This window comes from Pantherophis guttatus, chromosome 2 (assembly GCF_059756535.1).
Source record: "Pantherophis guttatus breed Tessera chromosome 2, ASM5975653v1, whole genome shotgun sequence".
NCBI lineage: Eukaryota > Metazoa > Chordata > Lepidosauria > Squamata > Colubridae > Pantherophis > Pantherophis guttatus.
This window is the reverse complement of record NC_142064.1, coordinates 78,051,258-78,075,515: the sequence shown is the minus strand read 5'-3', so window position 1 is coordinate 78,075,515 and position 24,258 is coordinate 78,051,258. Positions and strand designations below refer to the sequence as shown.

The 24,258-nt window shown below is 40.5% G+C and overlaps 1 protein-coding gene across 4 annotated transcripts in view; it reads right to left on the bottom strand.

The window, feature by feature from the left end:
- CNTLN (centlein) overlaps positions 1 to 22,098 on the bottom strand; it is a 200,038-nt gene extending 177,940 nt beyond the window's left edge. For 3 of the 4 annotated variants that reach the window (XR_015732281.1, XM_034410493.3, XM_087886303.1), the window contains exons 1-2: positions 21,625 to 22,020; positions 2,776 to 2,864 (exon numbers count right to left, since the gene is read on the bottom strand). Coding sequence is in view for 3 of the 4 variants with exons in the window: in XM_034410493.3 (XP_034266384.2) it covers positions 2,776 to 2,864; positions 21,625 to 21,729 (194 nt within the window). In the remaining variant the exon portion in view is untranslated. Of the gene's footprint in view, positions 1 to 2,775; positions 2,865 to 21,624 lie in introns of all 4 variants that reach the window. The other variant, XM_087886302.1, reaches the window with a different exon arrangement.
- Positions 22,099 to 24,258: the final 2,160 nt, after the last annotated feature.

Below are 24,258 nucleotides of genomic sequence, written 5' to 3'. Positions count from 1 at the left end.
ACTGCCCCTCTTCCAATGCACACCAAATAAAAATTAAAAAACATCAACTGGCTCACCTACAATGTAAAAGCAGCTGTGCTAGACCAAAATGGCCCCTGCAACAAGCAGGAACCTCACACAGCCACAAAAAGTCCAAAAAACCAACTTTCACACTTTACACACACAAAATTCCACATACAGCTTTGTGAGATTTTGTGTGTTTGTGTAGTTGGAGTGAAACACTACAGAAACACACTAAATCTCAGAAAGCTGCACAAATATTGTTTTATTTTATTTTATTTTTATTTTTATATGAAAGCTAAATTTAAAACTTCCTAAACTTTAAATGGCTAGGTCTAAAAAAGAACAACTAAAAAAACCCCAATTGACTATTTTTTTTAAAGCTCCCAAAGGGGAAAAAAACTTACCCAATAGAACAGGGGTCTCCAACCTTGGCAACTTTAAGACTTGTAGACTTCAACTCCCAGAATTCCTCAGCCAGCTTTGTTTTGCTGGCTGAGGAATTCTGGGAGTTGAAGTCCACAACTAACTCCTTGCTTGATTGCAGGCAGGGAGTTGCTTGCTTGCCTGAATAGATTCAGGCAAGCAAAGCAAGGCAAGCGTTGCGACTAGCACCTGAGGTAAGCAAGCTGGAGGGGGAAAACTTTTTCCCTTTTACATGGCTCTGGCCATCCCAGCTGAGTTGCAGGGAACTCAGCTGGGATGGGATCAACCGTCAGAACTGGGACCGTCAGAGCCGTGGTTCTGGCGATCCCAGCTGAGTTGCAGGGAACTCAGCTGGGATCGTCAGAGCTGGGATCCTCAGAGTAAAAGGGAAAAAACTTATTTCCTTTTACGTGGTTTCTGGCGATCCCAGCTGAGTTGCAGGGAACTCAGCTGGGATCGTCAGAGCTGGGATTGTCAGAGTAAAAGGGAAAAAACTTCTTTCCTTTTATGTGGTTTCTGGCGATCCCAGCTGAGTTGCAGGGAACTCAGCTGGGATCGTCAGAGCTGGGATCCTCAGAGTAAAAGGGAAAAAACTTTTTTCCTTTTACGTGGTTTCTGGCGATCCCAGCTGAGTTGCAGGGAACTCAGCTGGGATCGTCAGAGCTGGGATCGCCAGAGCCATTTAAGGCTCGTCAGAGCCTTTCGGGCTGGTCTGCCTGGTTACAGGAGAACGACACCCGGCGTATAAGACGACCCCCAACTTTTGAGAAGATTTTCATGTGTTAAAAAGTCGTCTTATACGCCGGAAAATACGGTAGATTAAATTTGTTCACACCAGATTTCTAAGGACTGGAATACTACACCAAGATACTTGGAAGATGAAATCGGTCTAAGATGTTATCTCCATTGATATTTGTGGTATCTCAATGCTTTGGGAAACAACATAATTTGTAAGCCCTTTTTCTCTAGAATAATCCATAAGAGCTGGTAGATTTCTTCTGAAGCCAATCCAATTTGGAAGGAGAGTAGCTATGTCATCAACATAAATAAGCACAGGCAGCTGCCTATTATTCAGTTTAGGGGGATGGATTCTACCTTGGTTAAAGCAGTAAGCATTATGGATATCTGCTACCACACCTAACTTGTGTAATTATTTTTTGCAACATCATAATTAGGCAAAATAACCTCTGATCTAAAAAGGGATGAAACAACTTCCATTAAAATCTTTCCCTAGGAATAGTGTCAAAGGCTGATTTAAATTTTTTTAAAAAGTAAAGGGAACAAGTATAAACATGCTAGAAACTGTAAAACAACACACTGATCTATTATTCACCTGTCCTTCCTAAAAAACCTGCTTTGACTAAAAATTTATCCTAGGCAATCCAGAAATTTATACAACAGAAAGTGTTCATATACTTTATACAGAATATTTAGGAAATTAATTGGACAATAAGTTTTGGGATCCATATTATTGCCATCTTTTGAAATGATAAAATTCCAATCTTGAGCATTTGTACTGTGTTATTAATAAATTTAAGTTGAAATTTATTCAACTTGGGTAAAAATATGTATAATCTATTTATCTAAAAATAAATTTGAAATATTATTTATAGAACTATTGCTTACCTTATATAATTTTAATTCATATCTGCATCAACTAACAAGACAATATAGTCCCAATTGGTGTCCCACATATATGCAGGAAGAGAAAGAAAGCCTGAAAATGCTCTTGCAGAATGATTACCCATATCTAGTGTTTGAAAATTTAATTCTGGGTAGAGTAGAAAACAAAAGGCAGACTTTCTTCTTTCTTTTCATCATGGGAGAAATAAGGTATAACAAGTCCCAGACTGGAACTATTGTCATAGTTAGAACAGTTATAGAATGGCTGTATTAAGAAAGCCACGTGGCTTTTGAATGAAGATCTATGCCAAATCCTGATAAACCTCCACTTCAGATGCAACATAGCCAAGGAAAAATCTACATCAACAGAATTTTCTGCCAACACGGGAGTCTACCCAGGAAAGTAGAAATGTCATTCTACTGTCATTTATATCTCTATCTCCATTTACACTAAAACATACCAGATTAGTTTTTTTTCCATAAACTAAATTTACTATGATTTTTTAAACTGGATGGTTTAGATTACAACTCTCCAACAAGTAGAATGTGTTGAATGTTTGGATAAATTAGAAAAGATAGCTGTCTGCTTAGCTACTTTTGATTTCCAGATATCTAGAATATATTTTAGGGAATTACATCTTAATTTCAGAAATAGCACTGCTAAAGGCTTCTTTATTTATAGAGTAGGACATGAAATGCAAAGTTTAAAAAAATCCTCCTTCTTACCTTTCCACAACCAAACTGATTGCTTGAGTAACATCTGGGTTTGCAACCTGGAGACGTTTCCATAACGACCATACAAATTCTTTATCAGCCTTAATAAAAAAAAAAACATGAAAAAGATTAAAGATGGCAACTCATCAGTTTTAGCTGGCATTCACTACTACTGATTGTGGTATACTCCTGGATTGTCTCTGCCAGTGGTAAGGCTGTAATAGAAATAATAATAATAATAATAATAATAATAATAATAATAATAATAATAATAGAATTGTCTTCTCATGAGATATTTGGCTGCTCAAAATATGAAAAAGCTAGTTGGATGTTTCAAGGTTGAATCTTGTTCTAATACTTCCTCATATCCACATACATATGTTGGAAAATATCATCTGGAAATGTGTCTGAAGCTTCAGGGTAATTACTAAACAATTACTGAACAATATCTAAATGGTTTTGATGAAACAAAAATTCTAGAATATTCTATTAAATATTTTGATTATCAAAATATATGATTTATTGTCATCTGATTAAGAAGTTCTGAAGGATTTTAATTTTTTCACATATTTTATAAAATGTTTCATGCCATTAAGTCTTAATAACATAGTCTTGAAACTTGTTCTTAGGTTCTACTAATATCATCTGAAATAAAATTGCACTTCTAGTCTGAAATTGGCAGAGCAACCCAATTCTATAGCTGTCAAAGCCTAGGATGTATCAATCTTCAAAGTACCCAAGGACTACTTAGCCTACCAAGTGTATGTTAACAGAACAGAAAGGTGATCGGAAGTCTGTCTTGAGCAGTTAAAAATATATCTGTACAGATGTCATTTGGAAGTTTCCCCAAATTTTCTTATTAAAAATAAAATTACTTACTCTACCACTGCATGTCAAAAACAGAATCTGCTCACTGTTGGGAATATGTATGAAAAATGGAAAAAGACAGGTACAAAACATAAAATTTAGAGTGTTTTGAGAACTATATTGAAAGTGAGATGCTCTTCCCACTACACAGCAAAGCATCTGCAATGATTGCAGGTCAAGTTTCATACTGAAAAAGACCATTTTGAAAGAGAGAAACAATGGAATTGTGTTTCAGTCAACAGTGAAAATAATTATACCTCATCACCATCATGTTGACATGTGGCAATAAAGTACAATTAAGCATCTGTGTCTTGCTAATACTAAATATGGTTCTGCCATCACCATGAGAAGAGAGTAGATTCTGTGTCATATTAAAAGGTATGCTCTCTCAAAATAATCTAAATATTTTTTCATAATGTGTAGACACAAATTTTGTAATAACAAGGCCATTCAGACATCAGCAGTTGAGCTTTCCCTGGAAAGTTTTGACCAGATTCTCAAACAGACTATTTCTGATGGCTCACTCTATAAAACAATATTGAATATAGCCATTACTTTCTCAATTTAGAAGATTTACAGTGTTTAAGTATTAGAATGATCAACTGACACAAACACACCTTTGAATGTTTATAGGAATCACTAGTTCGAGTGCGTTTCCCCTGGGAGCAGAGTAATTCTGCTACATATAATCATGTCAGATATAAAGATACTATAGATTGATTATTGACTGTAATGGTGAAAGGCCAGGGGAAGGAAATGAGACACAGAAAGATATTTCTTTTTTAAAGTGTATATTAACTTCACACAATCTTTTTATTCTTCATGCATGTCTCTACCTCTGCACATTGTTTTGGGACTATTAGTTAAATCTAGCTAAAAACTGAAACCCTAGACTACAAGGAGGTGGGGATGGGGGTGCGATATTCTGATTCATAAATGGTTTGCTACAAAAGATCCAGCAAACGGTATGTGCACAAAACATGATTAGAAATTATTTATCCACAGTTCTGGACTTGGTAAGGATAAATCTGATAAAAAGAAACAAATACATATTTTTCGGAGTATAAGACGCACTTACCTTTTTTGTTTTGTTTTTTTTAAAGGTTTTTTTTTATTTTTTAGACAAACACACGTACAAACATACAATGTATTTTCTTTGAACAGAGTATTTGGCTGGTTCACAAATTTAAACAGTGTTTAATCATTTCAATTAAATTTACAATTTCTATATTTCTTTTTTGCCATATTTATTCCTCATCTATTTTTTTAAAAAAACCAATATTACCCTTCATCCTCATCTCTAATCTTAATCAAATTCAATTTTTCCCTTCTATTCTATATTATACCCCTTCCCATTGTCATCTATTTTTATATCCATCCTCACATTGGTTAATTATGTAATATTACAATTGTTTAATACAAATTCAACATTTTAATATAAATCAATTAGTTATATAACTATCTTTTTTGTATATTAATAAATATGAACATGAATATTCCAATTATTTCCATACAATCTAATTTCTTACAAATCAATTATATTTACCAATAATAATAAACCAAATAATTTTCCCCTCTTATGTTACTCATTTTCACATCTTAAACTCTCGCAATAACCCAGTTTTGCCCATATAATCCTCCAAATCACAACTTAATCATTTCTACTTTCACCACAATATATAATTAAAAATATTTCAATCATTATAATTTTTTCTTTTGTGTCTAAAATCTTGAACTCTCCTCTTTTGCCCTAAATTTCCCATTGTTTGCACCAACCTTTTTTGGTGAGGAAAAAGAAGAAAAAGTAATCTCCCTCTGCCTCTGCCTAATTTTGCCTCATTGCAGGAAACAGCGAACAGCCTGCTTTATTTTCCGTTTCGTTTTCAGCATAGCTTGATTAGCACAAGGGAAAAAAAAATCTGCTCCAGCAATTTATCTCTTTGCAGCAAGTAGCAGAGCCTGCGCAAAACAGCTGAGAGCAAATCAGCTGAGAGTCGGGAGGCCGATCTAATCAACTTGTGCTAATTAGTCTATGCTGAAGCTGAAAGGAGCTTTTTTTTCTTGCTGTTTGCTTGCAAGGAGGTAACTGCTGCAAGGCACAGGCCAAAGGGTAGGGGCCAGTGGGTGGGCAGGGCTACATTCGGTGTATAAGACGCACCTAAATTTTCACCCCCGTTTAGGGGGGGGAAAGGTGCGTTTTATACTCTGAAAAATACAGTACATAACACAAATACCAGTATTGCTAATCAGAGGTACAAACATGACCATGAAGAGAGGCCTTGAAGAACATCATAAATGAGGTAGAACCCACTGTGTTTACATGTTCACACAGGTAGCACTAATAGATTTCTAAAATTGAGTGCAGTCCAAAAATACATTGTATTTAAATATGCATATTACTAATTTTCTGCAAAGAGACACTAGAAAAATGTGAAGCATTATTTAATGCTTTTCTAGTTGCTTCTAGATGAGCTGTTTTATCAGGAAAAACAGAATACTGATACCACTTTCTAAACTTGGGACCAGAAGAGATTATTTAATTTTCTCTCCTGCTTGGTCTGATAATTGTAATGCCTCCCGAGGCCATTCACATACAAAAACTCCTGCTACTATTTCTCCAGTTTTCTTAAGAGTTCAAAACATACTTCGACCTTAATCTTCTTTAAATTGTAGCTGACAAAAACCTTCTTAAGAACAGAGTAACAGCATAGAGGCCTTAGGCAAAAACTCACTGCCTAGTTCCAAGCAAATACTTAGCCTCTACGGTGAGGGAATATATGGTAAGGGTGTGGCTAACTGATGAGGACCAATCAGTCCGAAATACATCTATATTAGTCTCCCAATAGGCAGCAAAATGCATGCTTGCTGTCTGAAGAAGCCTAAGATAGTGGATGTGATTTCACTGAGCTATGGCTGCAATTTGGAATGGTCTTACCTGATACGTCCTTTCTCTGTCAGAAGGAAACAGCAGTCGGACTGGAGAGATGCTCCATCTAATGCATAGGACTGAGTCTGCCAATCAAATTGGCTCCGCCCTCCTGGCCTTCTCCAGTTGTTCGGCGAGGGCAAAAGCGAAGACTCAGGCGACGTGTCTTCCTGGAATTATAAAGAATTAATAAACCACCCCTCCCTGCCCAAGCCCGGATATGACTCCGCTGGGTGGGGCTGACTGCCATTTCCTCCTGATAGAGAAAGGACGTATCAGGTAAGACCAACATCCATTCTCCTGATAGGAGGGAAACAGCAGTCAGTCTGGGGACATACCAAAGCTCCAGGTCCCCAGGGAGGGAGAAGTCTGGATCCGGCCGCTGTCAGGAATGATGAACTGCCTGAAGGACCCGTCGGCCAAAGGCCACATCCGCTGATACGAAGGAGTCCACCTTATAGTGTCGTATGAACGGGCTGAGGCTGGTCCATGTGGCGGCCCTGCAGACTTCCTCCAGAGATGCCTGGGTGGACCAGGCCGCCGAAGTGGATGCACTTCTGGTTGACTGCGTCGTGATGTGGCGGGGCACCGGAATACCCAATTGTTGGTAGGCCATGGCGAAAGTAGCTCTGATCCACCTACCCAAGGTGGGACCTGGGACCCGGGACCCGATGGATGCGGCAGAAAGGGGATGAAGAAAGCCTCTGTCTTATGGATAGGAGCCGTCCGGCAGATATAGATCTGTAGGGCTCGGCGAACGTCCAAGGTGTGCCAGGATCATTCCAACCGATGAGACAGATCAGGACAAAAGTTTGGGAGAACGAGCTCCTGAGCTCAGTGGAAGGTGGATTTTACCTTAGGCAGAAAGGAAGGGTCGATGCAGAGAACGACCCTGTCGTTGTGAAAAATACAGAGATCCGCTCGGATAGAGAGGGCAGCCAATTCCGAAATGCGACAAGCTGACGTGATCGTAACTAAAAACAACACCTTAAAGGACAGCAAGCGAAGGGAAACCTGGCACAGATGTTCAAATAGAGGAACCATGAGAGCCTTGAGGACCTTGTTGAGGTCCAAGGGACGCGATGCACAACCGGGGGGTGAAGGTTGGTGGCTCCCCGGAGGAAACTCCGGATGATGGGATGTCTGGAAAGGGAGTCAGTAGACCTGCACGCCAGGACCGAAGTGAGGGCGGCCACCTGACGCCGAAGGGTATTTGGAGCCAGGCCCTTCCCAAGGCCATCCTGGAGGAAGGAAAAGACGTGAGTGATGGTGGCCGAAGTTGGCGAGACAGAGGACTTGGAGCACCATGAGGAGAAGGAACGCCAAGTGGAATCATAGATGCGGGTTGTAGACGGTCAGCGTGATGCTTGAATGGTGGAAATGACATCTGGTGGAAGGTAAGCCACATTTAAAATGAGCCACTCCACCGCCAAGCGGTCAAGCGCAGCCACTGGGGTTCCAGATGGTGCAGGGCTCCCTGAGACAGGACCACCTTGGAGGCCGGGATGCGCCAGGGTGGCGCCACAGACAGGCACATTAAGTCCGTGTACCACGGCCGTCTGGGCCAATAAGGGGCCAGGAGGATAAGCTCCGCTCCCTCGTCCAGAAGTTTCTGGATCACTCTGGGGATCACCGGAAGGGGAGGAAAGGCATACAGCAGACCAGCTGGCCACCGGCTGCGGAGGGCGTTCGTGTCCTCGGCTCTGGGTACCTGGTGAAATATCTGGGAACCTGATGGTTGAGGGAGGAAGTGAAGAGGTCCAACGAAGGATATCCAAACCTGTCTGTTATCTCCCGAAATAGGTCAGGCGATATGGCCCATTACCCCGATCCACCAGGTTCCGGCTGAGGGCATCTGCTTGGATGTTTGCAGAGCCCGAAATGTGATCCACCTTGATGGAATTCAGGTGTATTTCATCCCATCATCCCAGAAGAAGGGCCTCCACCATGAGGGCCTGGGAGTGCCCCCCAGTTTGTTGATATGGGCCTTGGCAGTGGTATTGTCTGTGAGGACTAGAATGTCCTTCCCCACAATTTGATCCTGAAAGTGGGAGAGTGCCTGGCGGACAGCCCTCAACTCCAGCAAGTTGATATTGAGGAGGTGCTCTTGTGCAGACCATTGACCCTGGGCCATGTGATGGAGTAGGTGGGCACCCCACCCCGTAAGGCTGGCGTCGGTGGTGAGTTGGAGTCGAGGAGGTTCCCTGTAAGAAAAGCCCTGAGCTATGGCGGTCGAGGTCCACCACTGGAAGGATTGAAGCACCTGGCTTGGCAGTTGCAGACGGACAAGAGAGGTGTCGTGTCTGGCCCTTTGGAAGGGCAGCAGGAGCCACTGAAGTTCCCTGCTATGTAATCGAGACCACGGCGTGATGCCAAAGGTAGACACCATCTTGCCCAATAATCGGGAGAGTTCGAGGACTGTTGCTGTATCAGTGGACAGGCATTTGTGTGCTAAGGAACTCAGGCTAGCCTGATGGTTGGGTGACAGGGAAACCATGGATGATTCCGTGTCAACAAGGCCCTCAAATGCAAAATACGGGTGGAAGGGGAAAGATGGCTCTTGGGCCAATTAATAGAGAACCCGTGGTTCTGTAATGATGATAGTACCATGGAGAGGTCCCTATGTGCCTCGGAAAGGGAAGATGAAAGAATTAGAATGTCATCTAAATAAAATTGAATTTGGATAGAGTGAGAACGGATGACCGATAAGAGCGGCCATAATCTTCGTAAACATCCTAGGGGCCGAGGAAAGGCCAAAGGGGAGGGCTTTATATTGGTAATGTTGTCCCAGGAAACAGAAACAGAGGAATTTACGATGGTTGGGCAATATGGGCACATGGAGATAAGCCTCCGTTAGGTCTATGGATGAAAGGAAATCCCCTGGGCAGACAGATTCAAGTATGGAAGAAAGGGACTGCATCTTGAACCGGCAATAGATTATATACCGGTTCAAGGATTTGAGATCTAATATGGCACGCCACCCACCCGAAGTCTTCTTGACAATGAAAAGGCGGGAATAGAAACCCTGACCCCGTTGGGAAAGGGGAACGGGCTGAATGGCCTCGATCTGGAGGAGGTGTTCAATGGCCGCCAAAACTAGTCCCCTTTTAGTTCTATCGTGCGATGCCCAGCATGAGATGAAACGAGGAGGAGGAAGGGAAAGGAATTCTAAGGTAAGGCCAGAGGAGATGGTGCGGAAGACCCAGGAATCATCAGTAGAGGATTCCCATTGAGTGGAAAAAAGGGACAAGCGACCACCTATGGGAGGGGAGGGGGGAAGATTATCTGGGTCTTCTATAGGAACTGCCCCGCCCCCCACATGGGAAACGCTTGGGGGGAAACCTGGTGCCTTGCCTAACCTGAGATTCCTGGAGAGGTCTGGATGTGAAGGGCCGTTGAAAACGAGGCTGGAATGGCTGCAAATCAGAGGATCGAAAGGACTGGTACCGTGTTGGAGTTGAATACCTTGAGTCAATGCGTCTGGAGGCTGGAGGTAGGACCTTACGTCTATCCCTCGTCTCAAGGAGGAGAGGATCCAACGAAGGACCGAAGAGGTTGCCAGAGGAATACGGAGCGGAAGCAAGTTGCCATTTACTACGCATATCCGCTTGCCAATGGCGGAGCCACAGGAGCCAGCGAGAGGCCACGTTGGAACCGAGAGATTGTGCGGAGAATCAAGTGGCGTTGAGCGTTCATCAGCCGAATATTCCAAAGCCACCAAAATTTTATTTAGGTCTTGGTGAGACCTAGTGTCAGATAGAGGGAGGCGAGCCTGGAGTTGTTTCAGCCAGAGTAGGGCCGCCCTGTTGAAAAACGAAGCTGATGTTGGCGCCCTGATGGACCAGACAGTAGCTAGATGGCCCTTAAGGAGCATCTTCTCCACTCACTTGTCCTCCGGGCGGAGCGAATCCTCGGTAGGACCCATAGGATGGGAATTGTTGGTGAGGGCCATGATGGGAGGATCCACAGCAGGAGGTTGGAGGAGGTCCGACAGAGAAGGGGCCAAATTGTAAAGGTGTTTGTCCAGTCCGTTGGGACTGGGGCCTGCTCCCGGGAGGGACCATTGGCGCTGGAGAACGTCAGTAAACAGCTTTGGGGCCGGAATGGTTTCGGGATCTACAGTAGGTTCTGCAAACATGGCTGTTGCTGGATCGGTCAACGAGCAGCTGCTATAGGAGGTTCTCCCAAGTGGGTAGTGGCGATAGCCTTGAACAAAAGTGAACAAAAGAGTTGGGGCATGAAAAGGCCGATGAACGAAGGCTGGTCTGGACACAAACCTTCGTCATCAGTCCAGGCCTGATCAAGGGGTTCGTCTACCTCACAACCAGAAGTCTGATCGGCTGAGAGTTGGTAATCTGCCTGATCTTGTTCAGAAAGACCATCCTCCAACTCCCTGGGTTGCACCTGTTGAGGGGCACCAGGGGAGGCATGTACAATGGCTGGCGGAAGACACTGAGCTAGACTCTGTCTTATTGCCCTGGTTATGATGGCTTCCAAGGCCTCAGCCATGGGGGGAGGTGGAAGCGCCTGAGCTGGAGCTGGGTCAGAGGCAGGTGGTGGAGCTGGAGCCCGCTGTTGTAATGAGGTATCAGGATTTGGAAGGGTCTGGAATACCAGGAGGCTGTCTGGGGCTGGGTCTATGGGAGGAGCAGCTGAAAGGTCAGGGGATAACTCCCGCGCTGACCTGGAGGAATCCACATTGAGATTGCAGGCAGGAACCTGTCTGGGGCTAGGACCCTGAGGATCTGCCTGAGCCTGAGCCTTAAGGAAGGCTTTTTCTATTGCCTTATGTCTCCTTTGATCTTCTTTAGAGGAAGAGGAGATGGGGGGAGCAGAGGCAGGGTTCTTCCCTCGAGCTCTCTTAGGTGGGGGAGGCAAGGCAGATGAACCCTCTAGGGGGTCGCTAATCTGCCTGCGCCATCCAGAAACTTTCTGGCGATCAGAAGCCTTGGATCGCATGGCGGCCGCCATTTTGAAATCGCTCCAACAGGAAAAAAATTCTGAGGTAAACTTACAGTCGGCTGTAGACAAGTAAAACGGCCCTGAGGCGTCCAGAGGAGGAAAGGTCGCTAGCTGTCCGGCTATTAGCGCGACTGGTGTGCCCGGCAAGGATCCCCTCGAGCTGAGGCAGGCTGCTAGGCAAAGGCCTTTGAATCACAGATAAGCTCCGTAAATCTTCCTGGGAGCTATAAATTAACAGGAATCTGAAGCCTGTTAAGGCAGTCTGCCAGCAAGCAGATGCAAGCCGATCCCAGCTCTCCGATGGAAAGTAGAGTTGAAAGAAGTTGTGAGAGAAATCGGAATGCTGGAAGACACGTCCGTCCAACATAGACCGAGTTGAACAACTAGAGAAGGCCAGGAGGGTGGAGCCAATTTGTTTGGCAGACTCGGTCCTATGCATTAGACAGAGCATCTCCCCAGTCTGATTGCCGTTTCCCTCCTATCAGGAGAAACTTGGTTTACGTAGGAAAATACCCGGTTGAAGAAAAATACATTAAAAAAACCTACGATAAGAGAAGAAAGCAAATACTTAGCCTCTATGGGGAGGGAACATATGGTAAGGGTGTGGCTAACTGATGAGGACCAATCAGTCCGAAATAGATCTATATTAGTCTCCCAATAGGCAGCAAAATGCATGCTTGCAGCACATTCTATGCAAGTAGATAAAATAGGTACTATTTTGATGGGGAAACAAGTTGTACTCTTGTACTCTTTCCTGATTGCGGTACCCGCTTGCAGGGCAGTTCCAAGAAGGGAGGAGGATTTGGGTGACACTGCAGGAAGAGCCACTCATCTTTCTCTCTGGTGCGAAGCTCCAGCCTATGGCGCACCTTGGGAAGCATTTATGTGTTTCCTATAACACGGCTGGTACCTTGGCAAACAGAAGAAGACAAAGAAGAAGACGAAGGAGGAGGAGGAGGAGGAGGAGGAGGAGGAGGAGGAGGAGGAGGAGGAGGACGACGACTATGTGAAAGCCTTGACTCACCAAAACCATAAAGGTAGTCCTCAATTTACAACCATAATTGACCCATAATTAAGGTTGCAATTTGTTGCAGTTAATGGTCAAGGCATCACATGGTTGGACCTGATTTTTTTTTCTGGTGTCACTTTGCTATAAATTCATATGAAATTAGAAATCCATTGGTTGACTATTGGTCCAGTGAAGACTAACAGTAAATAGATGAGCAAAGTATTGGAGGGAAATGCAGCATGTTCTCATTCAAATATCCAGAAATGAATGAGAATGATTGCCTAGTGCAAATCTACTTAGAAAAAGGCCTGCTTGTTTCAAACATATGGTTTAAGCATACATTTATTCATGTGTACAGACAGTACAGGAATAAAAGTCTAAAAGCATGGCTGACTGGACTGTTTATGATGAAAGATTGAGAAAATTAGTGAAGGATATATGAGTAAGAGTAATAAAGACGTTTTGAACGAGAGATAGACCATTGTTTAGTAGTGTTAAGAATAGATCTTGGGGAAAAATGAACCTAAAAGAAACATAAGAGTGAAAATACAATAAAGAATGAAAGTACATTGGCAGCAAAAAAGAAAAAAATATGAGTCCTATATGAAAAAGGTATTAAAATACATTAATTTCCCAAAAGAATTAATGGAAAGTGGCTGAAAGGAAAGCCGATATAAAGTTGCTTGAATCACAGTGAAAAGAATTGTGTTACAAAGTGCCACAGAAATCTGGGGAGTTAGATGGGAAATATGAAAAAGGATGCTTGGTAGAATGATGAAGTGAAAGAGGCTGTAGATGGGGGGAAATGCATCTAAAATGATGATTGCTGCAAAAACTGAGGAAATATATTGTACATTCAGTATAGAAAAGAAAAAAAGGCTGCAACTAATGTAATGATAGAAATAAAAGTGTTTTCAAATTCGATGAAAAAGGCTAAACACAAGAGCCTCTGACTGAAAGAATGCATTTAAGAATATACTATTTGAGTTATTTCAGATGAAACTGAAGTGAAGGAATGCTGAAAGGATTATTTTAGAGATATGTAAAGTAATTACAATGATATGCAATAAATGTAAATGATTATTCCGAGATGTATCCTCCCTCACTTCTCTTCCCCCTCTTCCTCCCCACTGTTTTCCTATCATATTTTGTATCTTATTTTATAACCCAATAAAAACGTTAAACTGGAAAAATACATCTGAACTAGTATTTATAAACTATAATTAAACAATGTATGATGAAGATTATATATCAATTACGTGATACTAAATTGAACTGCTTTACTTAAAATGTTATACAGTATAACAGCACTTCATTTATGTATTCTTCTTTGTAACTATGATATTTTATTTTGAAACTGTGTATTTAGTAGCATATCCTAACTTGAATCTGTGATTAAATTTATTCATACAGTACTTGGAAAAGTCATATTCATAAAATTTAGCTTATTTTATTAATCCATTAAAAAAATCAATGACCTGAACCATTTCCAAAGTTCAGGTATAGCAATAAATCATAGATGGTTAAAAACTGAATTTCAGTTTCCTCACTGCAGTGCCAAAGACAAGATATTATGGAAAACAGGGAAGAGCCACACATTAACGTTTAAATAAAACATATCTCCAGTCTCATGCAGCCTCCACACAATGTTTTGTGGCTTGAAAATTCCTTCAATCTGGTGAACAATTGCTAAAATCAACAGTGTGGTTTTATCCAGTTTGAAGTGGGAAACACAAGAATATAAACTCTGGAATGGATATAACACAGATTTAAAAAACAAAAAAACCCCCAACCCATTACCCAAGCCTACAGAAAATCTCAGAAATTGTCAGTTCCACCAAAATGTCTGTAGCATGGAACCAACTATTTTGCAGCATTAATCCCCCTCCCCCCAAAAAATACTCATCCCTGTAACAGGACTCTGGTAAGTACCATGTCCAACCATAGCCTTAATCAAGCATCCGTCCCTCTCTCTCTCTCTCTCTCTCTCTCTCTCTCTCTGTGTGTGTGTGTGTGTGTGTGTGTGTGTGTGTGTGTAAAAAGTTAAAATCTCGAGTGTTTTCCCACGGCATTAAAAATCTGTTGGTTGAAATACTTAAAATCCTGGCTAAAATCCCAGCTTAAAATCCTCCAAAATCCCAACAAAACACTTTGTAAGGTCTTTTGAAACTCTGGCTAAAATCCTAACCTACACTTTAAAAGTTTTCTTTTTGGCAACGTTTCGACAAGCTCACTAACTTGTCATCATTGGGCCCCTACTTTCAGTTTAGAAGCTGTGGAAGGAATTAAAAAGTACTGTGCAATATGGATGTACAAAAGTTTGGCTGCTGGAGGCTCACTGTTTATAATTGCTTGTTTTGATCAGTCACCTTGTTAAGATAGAAGCATGGTGATGCCATCAATGTATCAAACATCCAATTATGGGGCATCTTCTGATAGTTGGAAGATTGTTTTGAATGTATTAGAACTAAACAAAGTCTTATACAAAACAGTATTTGGTGTTTGGTAGAGGTTTGATGCCGTGAATTGTCTACCCTTGCTAAACAGGAAGCCTAGCTCAAAAAAACAAATCTACCAATTCACTGATAATATGAATGCAGAAATGTTAAATTATGTCTATCCCCTGAATGTTCTGTAAAGAGAAATTAATTTTGTAAATCGGAGTGCCTCTTTAGATATTATTATGTGCCACTTTTCCAACTTAAATATGGAAAGCAGTATAAATCTTAGGTCTTTTGGATTATCTTGTATACTTGGATTTTAGTAAGGCATTCACACCCTACATCTTGGTAGCATCACCACCAGATGGATTAGTAACTGGCGGACAAACTGCACTCAACATGTAGTCATTAATGGTACATTTTCAGTGTAGGAAAATGAAGGGAAGTAAGTAGTGGGGTACCACAAGGTTCTGTCTTAGGCTCAGTACTCTTCAATATCTTCATAAAAGATTTAGATGAGGGAATAGAAGGGGAACTCATGAAATTTGCAAGTGACACCAAGCTGGTAGAAATACCTCAGAAGATAGAAGCTCAAGATCCAGAAGGATCTTGAGTCTTGAACACAGTGCCCTATCTAACAAAATGGCATTCAACATAGATAAAAGTAAGTTTTACTTAGGCAAGAAAAAACAATATTTACAGATACAGATTAGGTAAAATTTGGCTTAATGCCAGTAACTGTGAAAGGGATCTTGGAGTCCTAGTGGACAATCATTTAAATATGAGCTAGTAGTGTGCTGCAGCCGTCGAAAAAGCCAATGAATCCTAGGCTGCATTATCAGAGAGATAGAATAAAGATCATGTGAAGCCTTAGTACCACTTTATAATGCCTTGGTAAGATCATGCTTGGAGTATTGCGTCCAATTTTGGTTACCACAATAAAAAAAAAGATGTTGAGTGCAGAAAAAACCAACAAAGATGATTGGGGGCTGGAGACAAAAACATATGAAGAACGGTTGCAGGGATTATGTATGTCTAGTCTAGTGAAAAGAAGAACTAGGGGTGACATGATAGCAGTGTTCCAATATTTGAGAGCTGCCACAAAGAGAGGGGTCAACCTATTTTCCAAAACACCAGAAAGCAAGACAAGAACCAATGGATGAAAGCTAATTAAGGAGAGAAACAACTGTTAGAGTTTGCAGCAATCCAACCAGCGCACAAGTAAATAATTCAGCAGGATTCATGTATAAATGAAACTTCTTTATATACAGTAATATAAATCATGATGTATGTATACAATACCCATGCAGCAGAAGTCAGAACCAGAATTCACAGAAGCACAGTCTCACAGAATCATTCTTATATATATATACAGATCAGTGAAGCTAAGCCACACCCAGGCTCCAAGCTGTCTGACATTGCTCTCAGTCACCAAACAGTTCCCATTGGCTGACTTGTTGTTATGGCTATCCCAGCTCATAATTTCTTACACACTGACAACAATCTTGAACTAAGAAGAAATTTCCTCAAAGTGAGAACAATGAACCAGTGGAACAGCTTGCCTTCAGAAGCTGAGGGTGTTCCATCATTGGAGGATTTTAAGAAGAGACTGGACAGCCACTTGACTGAAATGGTATAGGGCCGTGATGGCGAACCTATGGCACGCGTGCCACAGGTGGCACACAGAGCCATATCAGTGGGCATGCGAGCCATATCGGTGGGACTTCCGGAAGTTAGTGAGTCATTTTCGGCCTCCGGAGGGCCTCGGGAGCGGGGGGAAGGCCATTTTCACCCTTCCGACTTCTAGAGAGGCTCTGGAGCCTGGGGAGAGCAAAAAACGGACCTACCGAGCCCACCGGGCCATCATGTGCCAAAAGTGGGGGGAGCGCAGGAGGGTCACGTGCACATGCACGGGGGGGGCAGGGCGCATAGAATTATGGGTGTGGGCACGTGCATGCGTGACCCCCCCCGTGCTCCCCCTGCTTTTGGCACGCAATGGCAAAAAGGTTAGGCATCACTGGTATAGAGTCTCCTGCTTGAGCAGTGGTTGGATTAGAAGACTTCCAAGATCCATTCTAGCTCTATTCTGATTAATTGATTGATTATGTAAATCAGCGGTTCCCAACCTTTCTGGCTCTGATTTTTGAAAGATAAGGTATAGTGGTTCTGAGATAACATCCGTCAGGTCCCAGTGATTTATATTTGTCAAGATCAGACAGGTGTTCTCTTACCATTTTTTGGTTTATTTTAATTTTTATTTCTAGTCTGTCTTTTGGGATTATGTTTTTTGGGATTTAAATGGATTCCTGTGTACCACAGGTAGGAAAACAATGATGTATGTCCATAAATACAAACAGGATAGCTTTAGGACTGTTCCAACTATATTTACTTACAGAGCAATTAGACTATCAAATATATATTTTTAGGACTGAAAATTTAATTAAGCAATTCAAAAGAATGTGATCTTTTAAAATGTTACTATGTAATCCAACACTGTCTCATCCAGCATTTGTTTATTCCAGTTTTTTCCCCATACTAGTGCTCATATATCTAGTGATACTGATAATTCCTAGTCATAATGCTCACTACTTTTCTGGCCAAGAATCTATATTGTTTTTCCTTGTTTTTCTTTCACCACATCAATGAGAGAAACAGTACACTTTAAAACATAACAGGTGTTAAGAGAAAACTAAATCATGGTTTCCTATATAGTCATTCACTAATATGCTTGTGAGGAAAAAGGACCAATTCCATACATATTCCTTTTTTCAAATAGGAAAGAATTTTCTGTTGTCAGTTTGTCATGAACAACTAATGTAACTTACATGAGGGAGGCAGCCTATTAAAAACATTCGTGAGCTAGTGGTGGCTGTGGATGTATTCACAATTTGGCACTGAATTGTTTGCATCAGTATTTTCTGAAGGTAATACTGGAAAATATTATCAGCCTCAAAATAGTATCTTATTGAAAAACCTCTGATACTACAATGAAGAGATAAAGGATATGGTTTTATAATTAAATTATAAATTTAATCATGAGAGCTGGATAGGGTTCAACTGTTTTCCTAAAATGCTCATACAGTATATGAAATTGCTGCTCTCTTAATAAAAATATGCAACTTATCACTAAAATAAATCTTCCTAGCAAAGGACTGGAAGGTAGCCAATGCAGCATTGTTTTTTTAATTTTTTTTTTTAACAAAAGAGATCCAGAGGGATCCACATAATTACAGAGCAGTCAGTCTAACATCTGTCCCAGATAAATTCATGGAAAACAGGGGATCCCCTAAGGATCTATATTGGTACTGGTGTGATTTAACATATTCATAAATGATCTGGAGTCAGGAGACAAATAGGTTTGCAGATGACAGGAAATATTCATAATAATAAATGCATCTTTTCAAAAGGTTCTCAAAACTATCTGACTAATATTGAACATGAATAGATGCAAAGTTGTATTAAATATTAAAATATTGATTAAATTGATTGTGGATACTAAAATGTTACTGAAAAGGGAAAGCTAGGTGTTAAATCTAGAGATGATTAGGAAACGTACTAAAAATAAGTATCATTAACATTGCCTGGTGCTGGTAAGATAAAAGTGTTGCATCAGAAATACTTATTTAAAATAAAAATAATTTTGGTACATAATCAATATCAATTTTGTTAGGTAAATAAAACTATCTCATAGTACTAAAATTTCAAATCAATTTAATTGGTAACAGATTAGAACAGGTAAAAATTACATTTACAGAATCAGTGAAACAGAGTTCCGATAACTTTAATTTTTTTTAAAAAAAAAATCAGATACGATTTATTATTGACTTTTGGGCTTAGAATCTCCAAGTTCAAAATTTTTTGGTCTCTTTGCCATTATTAGCCCAGGCGTTAAACTATATTTTAGTTATATTTACAGTATGTCACAGAAGTGAGTACACGCCCTCACATTTTGTAAATATTTAAGTATATCTTTTCATATGACAACACTGAAGAAATGACACTTGACTACAATGTAAAGTAGTGAATATACAGTTTGTATAACAGTGTAAATGTGCTGTTCCCTCAAAATAACGCAATACATAGCCATTAAAGTCTAAACTGCTGGCAACAAAAGTGAGTATACCCCTAAGTGATAATGGAATGGAATATTTTACTGCACAATACAGAAAATATCCCTTCTGGAACATCTTGCCTCCTGAGATCCACATCCCGATGGGACATGACATGTCATACTGAAAATGGTTAATGGACTAAAAGAAGATTCTACCTCTATTCCATGTGTATCTTGCTTCCTTCCTCACCATCTTTGTAAATTTTAAGGTTAATTTTAATGCTAATATTATTGTGATATTTTAATGTTTTATTCTTTTCTTGTTATAAGCCATCTAGAGTTGCCTCTTGGCAAGATGAGTGGCATGTAAATTTCATAATAAATTATTAAAAGAAGTTTCATTTTTTATTAGATTGTAACTAACTACTAGAAACACTTTGGAATATTGTTAAGCTTAATTTGTTGAATAAGCCACAATTTACCAGTTTACATAACACATTAAGCCAAAAAGCTAAGCATATTATATATTCAATTAATTAATATCCTGTTTTGATTATATTTATAAATCACTCCAGGTGGTGAACATATCTAATACACTTTCCTCTTATTTTCCCCACAATAACCACCCTATATATAGTGAGTTGGGATAACAATTTAACCTGATACATAAACTGAGGATTACACGAATGCAAGTTATGGCCATGCTACTAGATACCAGCAATGTAACCTATTCCTAGTTGTTTTGAAATTTCAGCATGACAGTCCCTTGGATGAACTTTGGGCCAATCAACTCGTTATTCTAAAATCTGTTTCATAGTATTCTAAAATGAGCAAGAAAGCAAGATACCAAATGCACTTCTTTGAATTTCTTGGAAAAAGGGGCAATATAAAAATAAGATATAAATGTTCCTAACAGTTATTCTGAAGTATATTTGCTAATTTAAAATTATCCTGTTCACACAGGTATGATACAATCTCACCATTATCATGCGCAGGTGATGCCCTTCTATCAATTATTTAGAATCTTAGAGGTAGCCACTTCCAAGCTGTGGAATCCACTCCCTGAGGAGTTGCATTAGCCACTATTTCTCTCTGCCTTTAGAAGAGCTTTTTTTGTCAAGCTTTTATCCTGTTAATGAATTTCAACATTAATTTTAATTTATTATTCAAACTCACTGTATATTAGTTATTGTCAATTGTATATCATATTTGAAAGGAAAGGAGGAGCACTGATGGAATAAATAAATATGAATTGAACTCCTTATTTGTGTTTGCCAAACCTCAATGGTGCCAACCTAAATACACCTTTAAAAATTTTTCTTCAAGTGAAATCTATTGTATCTAAGCTAGAAAGTACCAATTAGAATTGTATCATTTCACTGCTTATTGTGAGAATGTGTACATACTTTTGGAATTTGTCTTTCCATCTGGCAGAGCTTAGCAACCAGTTTTGCTGGCAGACGCTTTAAACGGGAGCATAATTTCCCCCTATTTGGAGGATTATGCCTAACGCTGAGCACCACAGTTCAAAAGCGTACATACAAGGTGGAATGAATTCAGAGAAGGGCTATCAAGATGGTCAGCGATCTAGAAACCAGGCCATATGGAAGACAAGCAAAAAGACCCTATATATTTAGCTTTCAAAAAAGTTGACTGGTGAGCTATCATAATAATCTTTAAATATCTAAGGGACAGGAATGGCTCTATTGTTTAAAACCAGAGGGCAGGACCAGAACCAGTAGTTTAAATGACAAGCTAAGTCATTCAACTTAAGTCTGAAATTATTTGTTGTTTATGTATCGACTTCCCCACTGAAGTCAATATTTCAAAATACGAAGCAAAATTGTGTAATTGCTATTAGAAGGCTCTAAATTGGATTCTTAGGCTGGTCAAGGCCATGGAACTTCTATTTACCTATTTCCTTATTTATTTATTTTTAATCCAATCCTATCTTTAAAGAGAGCAGCTAGAACACCATCATTAACCTTCTGTAAACTGCTTGTTCTTTTTTTTTTTTAATTTCATTTTTTAAAATTCGGTACAGCCGCCCATTTCACAAAAAGTGACTCTTGAGCGGCATCATGGGCAAAGTTAAAATCCAGAAGGATTACCCACATGAAGCAACAGGGTTTTCTCTCTTCAGAGGCTGGATGGCTCTACGTCAGGGATGGCTCTCTTGGAGCTTGACTTGCTTGCTTGAGCAACCTAAAAGAAATTGACTCTTTTGAGGAGTTCACCATTGTGTTGCCTGGGGGGGGATGAGAACTTTAACAGCCCTCAACGCTAAAACTGTCAAAGCAAGCAGTTCCCCCCATCCAAAATAGGAATATATACTATATATTAATATAACTAGTAAGATTAATATATTATGTAATATTGATATACTAAGGAGCCTAGGAAGATGAAGCCACAAGTTGAGGCATTGACTGACACCCAGAAACCTAACGGGGAAGCGCTTTAGTAATTATCTGGAATTTCATAACTGGCAGTCAAGCTTATGGACGTCTCCCCTTTCTTCCTCATTGTCCCCGAGAGCCGTGAGCAGCCAAGTCTCTGGTCCTCCTCTCGGCGAGGGTCTCCATCCTTCCCCCTCGTCGGTACCAACCTGGCACTGGTTCAGCTCCTCAGTCAGGCTCCTGACTTCTTCCTCCAGCACAAAGATCCGGGATGCTGCCGCAGAAGCCGGATCCTTGCGTTTGGAAGAAGCCATGCTTAACTTGGACCGCGCTTGGATACCCTAAATATCACTTTTCACGTGCGTGTTTACCGACTTTCTGTGGGAACCGTGAGGGAAAGCGACGGAGGTAACTAACAACAGGGGGGAAAAAAACAAAAACAAATCTTTGCAGACCGCCCGACTTAGGCGCCATAAGAAGATTACAAACGCTCCCGAGAACCAATGAAACAAAAGCTTTCCCCGAGGCACCGCCTCCTCCTCCTCCTTCTTCTAATACCCACCCCAACGTCCTCTTTTTTTAAAAAAAAAAATTCAAGTAAGAACATGCGGGTGGCGCTATGAACCACAGAAAAAAGGACGTAATGTCAGGTTGTCGGTTTAAACGAGTGAGCGGCAAAAGGCGGAAGTTAAAAAGAAGATGGTGGGATGGTGTTTTTTTTTTTTTAAGTATCTTTATAGGGCATGCGCGAAGCTTTCCCGCCCGACTATTCCGCCGCTTATACTTTAGGACGCGGTTGCGTTTCGGGGATTTGTCGTTTTGGAGGTCATTTGCTTGCGAATCCCGCCTTTCTCATCGGATAGTCTCGTCTCAACCAAACGTCCGTTAATGCAGCAAACTATCGTTGCCTAAGCAAAACCATGAGTTGGCATGTTGCGTCCACAACTTTAGCGACCTGAGTTGTATTGAAATGTATTCTTCAGGACGTAATTCTGCATGGATCTTATTTGACATAAGGTCTCCCAAAGCTCTGGCCATATAGTTGATTGTCCCATTCAAAGGTCAGATTAGTCTGCTCTGCTGCACTTCTACATCTTTTAAGAATAACGGAGTTTCAGTGATGTAGCTGAAACTATATTTCTGGTAGTTCAGAGCAAATACAGGTAGTCCTCAATTTACAACTATTTGTTGAATGTCCGAAGTTACAATGGCACTGAAAATAATGATTTACGGACATTGTTCACACTAATGACTGTTGTAGCATCCCTATGGTAATGTGATTTACATTTGGATGCTTGACAGCTGACTCATATTTATGACGGTTGCAGTGTCCTGCAGTTGTGTCATCCCTTTTGCGACATGATAAGCCAAGTCAATGGGGAAATAAGATTCTTTAACAATCGTGTTACTAATTTAGCAAGTCCAGGGATTCGCTTAACAAATAGGGAAAGAAAAGTCATAAAAAGGGGACAAAACTCACTTAACAAATTTCTCACTGACCAACATAAATTTTGGGCTCAATTGTGGTTGTAAGTTGAGGACTAACTGCATTGCCTGCAAACTGTGTGACGTTGAAATAGGTGGGTCCACCTGATCCTTTATTCCTTTTGTACCTTTGAGTTAGTATTGACTCATAGTAATTGTCTGAACAAATCTCTGCAATTTTCTTGGCAAGCTTTCAGAACTGATTTGCCATTGCGTTCATCCTAGGGCTGATAGGGAATGATTGGCCTAAGGTACCTAGATGACTTAATGGCTAAAGTGGGAGTTCACTGTCTCCCAGTTTTTGACCCACCAAACTAGTATTGGACAATAGTTTGCTAGTTTTACCCAAAGGAAAAATCTCAGTGATTCTTGAATGAGGTTTACATGTGTTTCGACAGATTATCTGCTGAACCCACATGCATTTATTCAAGTTTAATTAAAGTCATTTAAATTTGTTATGTGAATATGACAGTGTATCAGGTGAAATCCAGCAGGTTCTGACAGGTTCTGGAGAACCAGTAGCAGAAATTTTGAGTAGTTCGGAGAATCAGCAAATACCACCTCTGGCTGGCCCCAGAGTGGGATGGGAATGGAGATTTTGCAGTATCCTACCCCTGGAGTGGGGTGGGAATGGAGATTTTGCAATATCCTTTCCCTGCCACACCCGCCAAGCCACACCACACCACGCCTACGAAACCACGCCCACAGAACCGGTAGTAAAAAAATTTGGATTTCACCACTGCACTGTATCAAATGTGAAAGTGATTTGTAGAAATGTTGAAAGAAGTTAACCAGTTATCTGCCATAACATTTGCTTTTTACTTTAGGGATGTTGCTGTAGCAATTTCTCTAGTATCAAATTCATACAGAATGCAAGTAACAATTGGTTTTATTTTATTTTATTTTATTGTGTGAATCTACTGTGGACTGTAAACTATGCCTTAATGATGTACAACAGCCACTGATTTAGACAGTCATCTAGTTAATAAATTGCATAATACCATACTAGATTTTTCACATATTCTTCTACAGCATTCTGTCTGCTGGACAGCACTAGCTTCACTGAAGCTTGTAGATAAATGCTTTAAATTAATTTCAAACCAAACTCTCTTTTGACAAAGAAGAATTGACAGTACTACAAAATAAAGAATTTAAGCCAGAAAGTAATTAATAATTGGACCATGTTTTATGGACCACCCTCTCAGCCCTGAAACAAAGAAACAAATCTTACAGGAGATTCCACACATGCACTTTGTAATTTTTATGGACTTTCAAGAAATTTAATTGCACATTCTTGTGTGTGACGTAATTCAGAAAATGTTAACTTTAGACAAGATTATTACCATGCTTGATAGTAT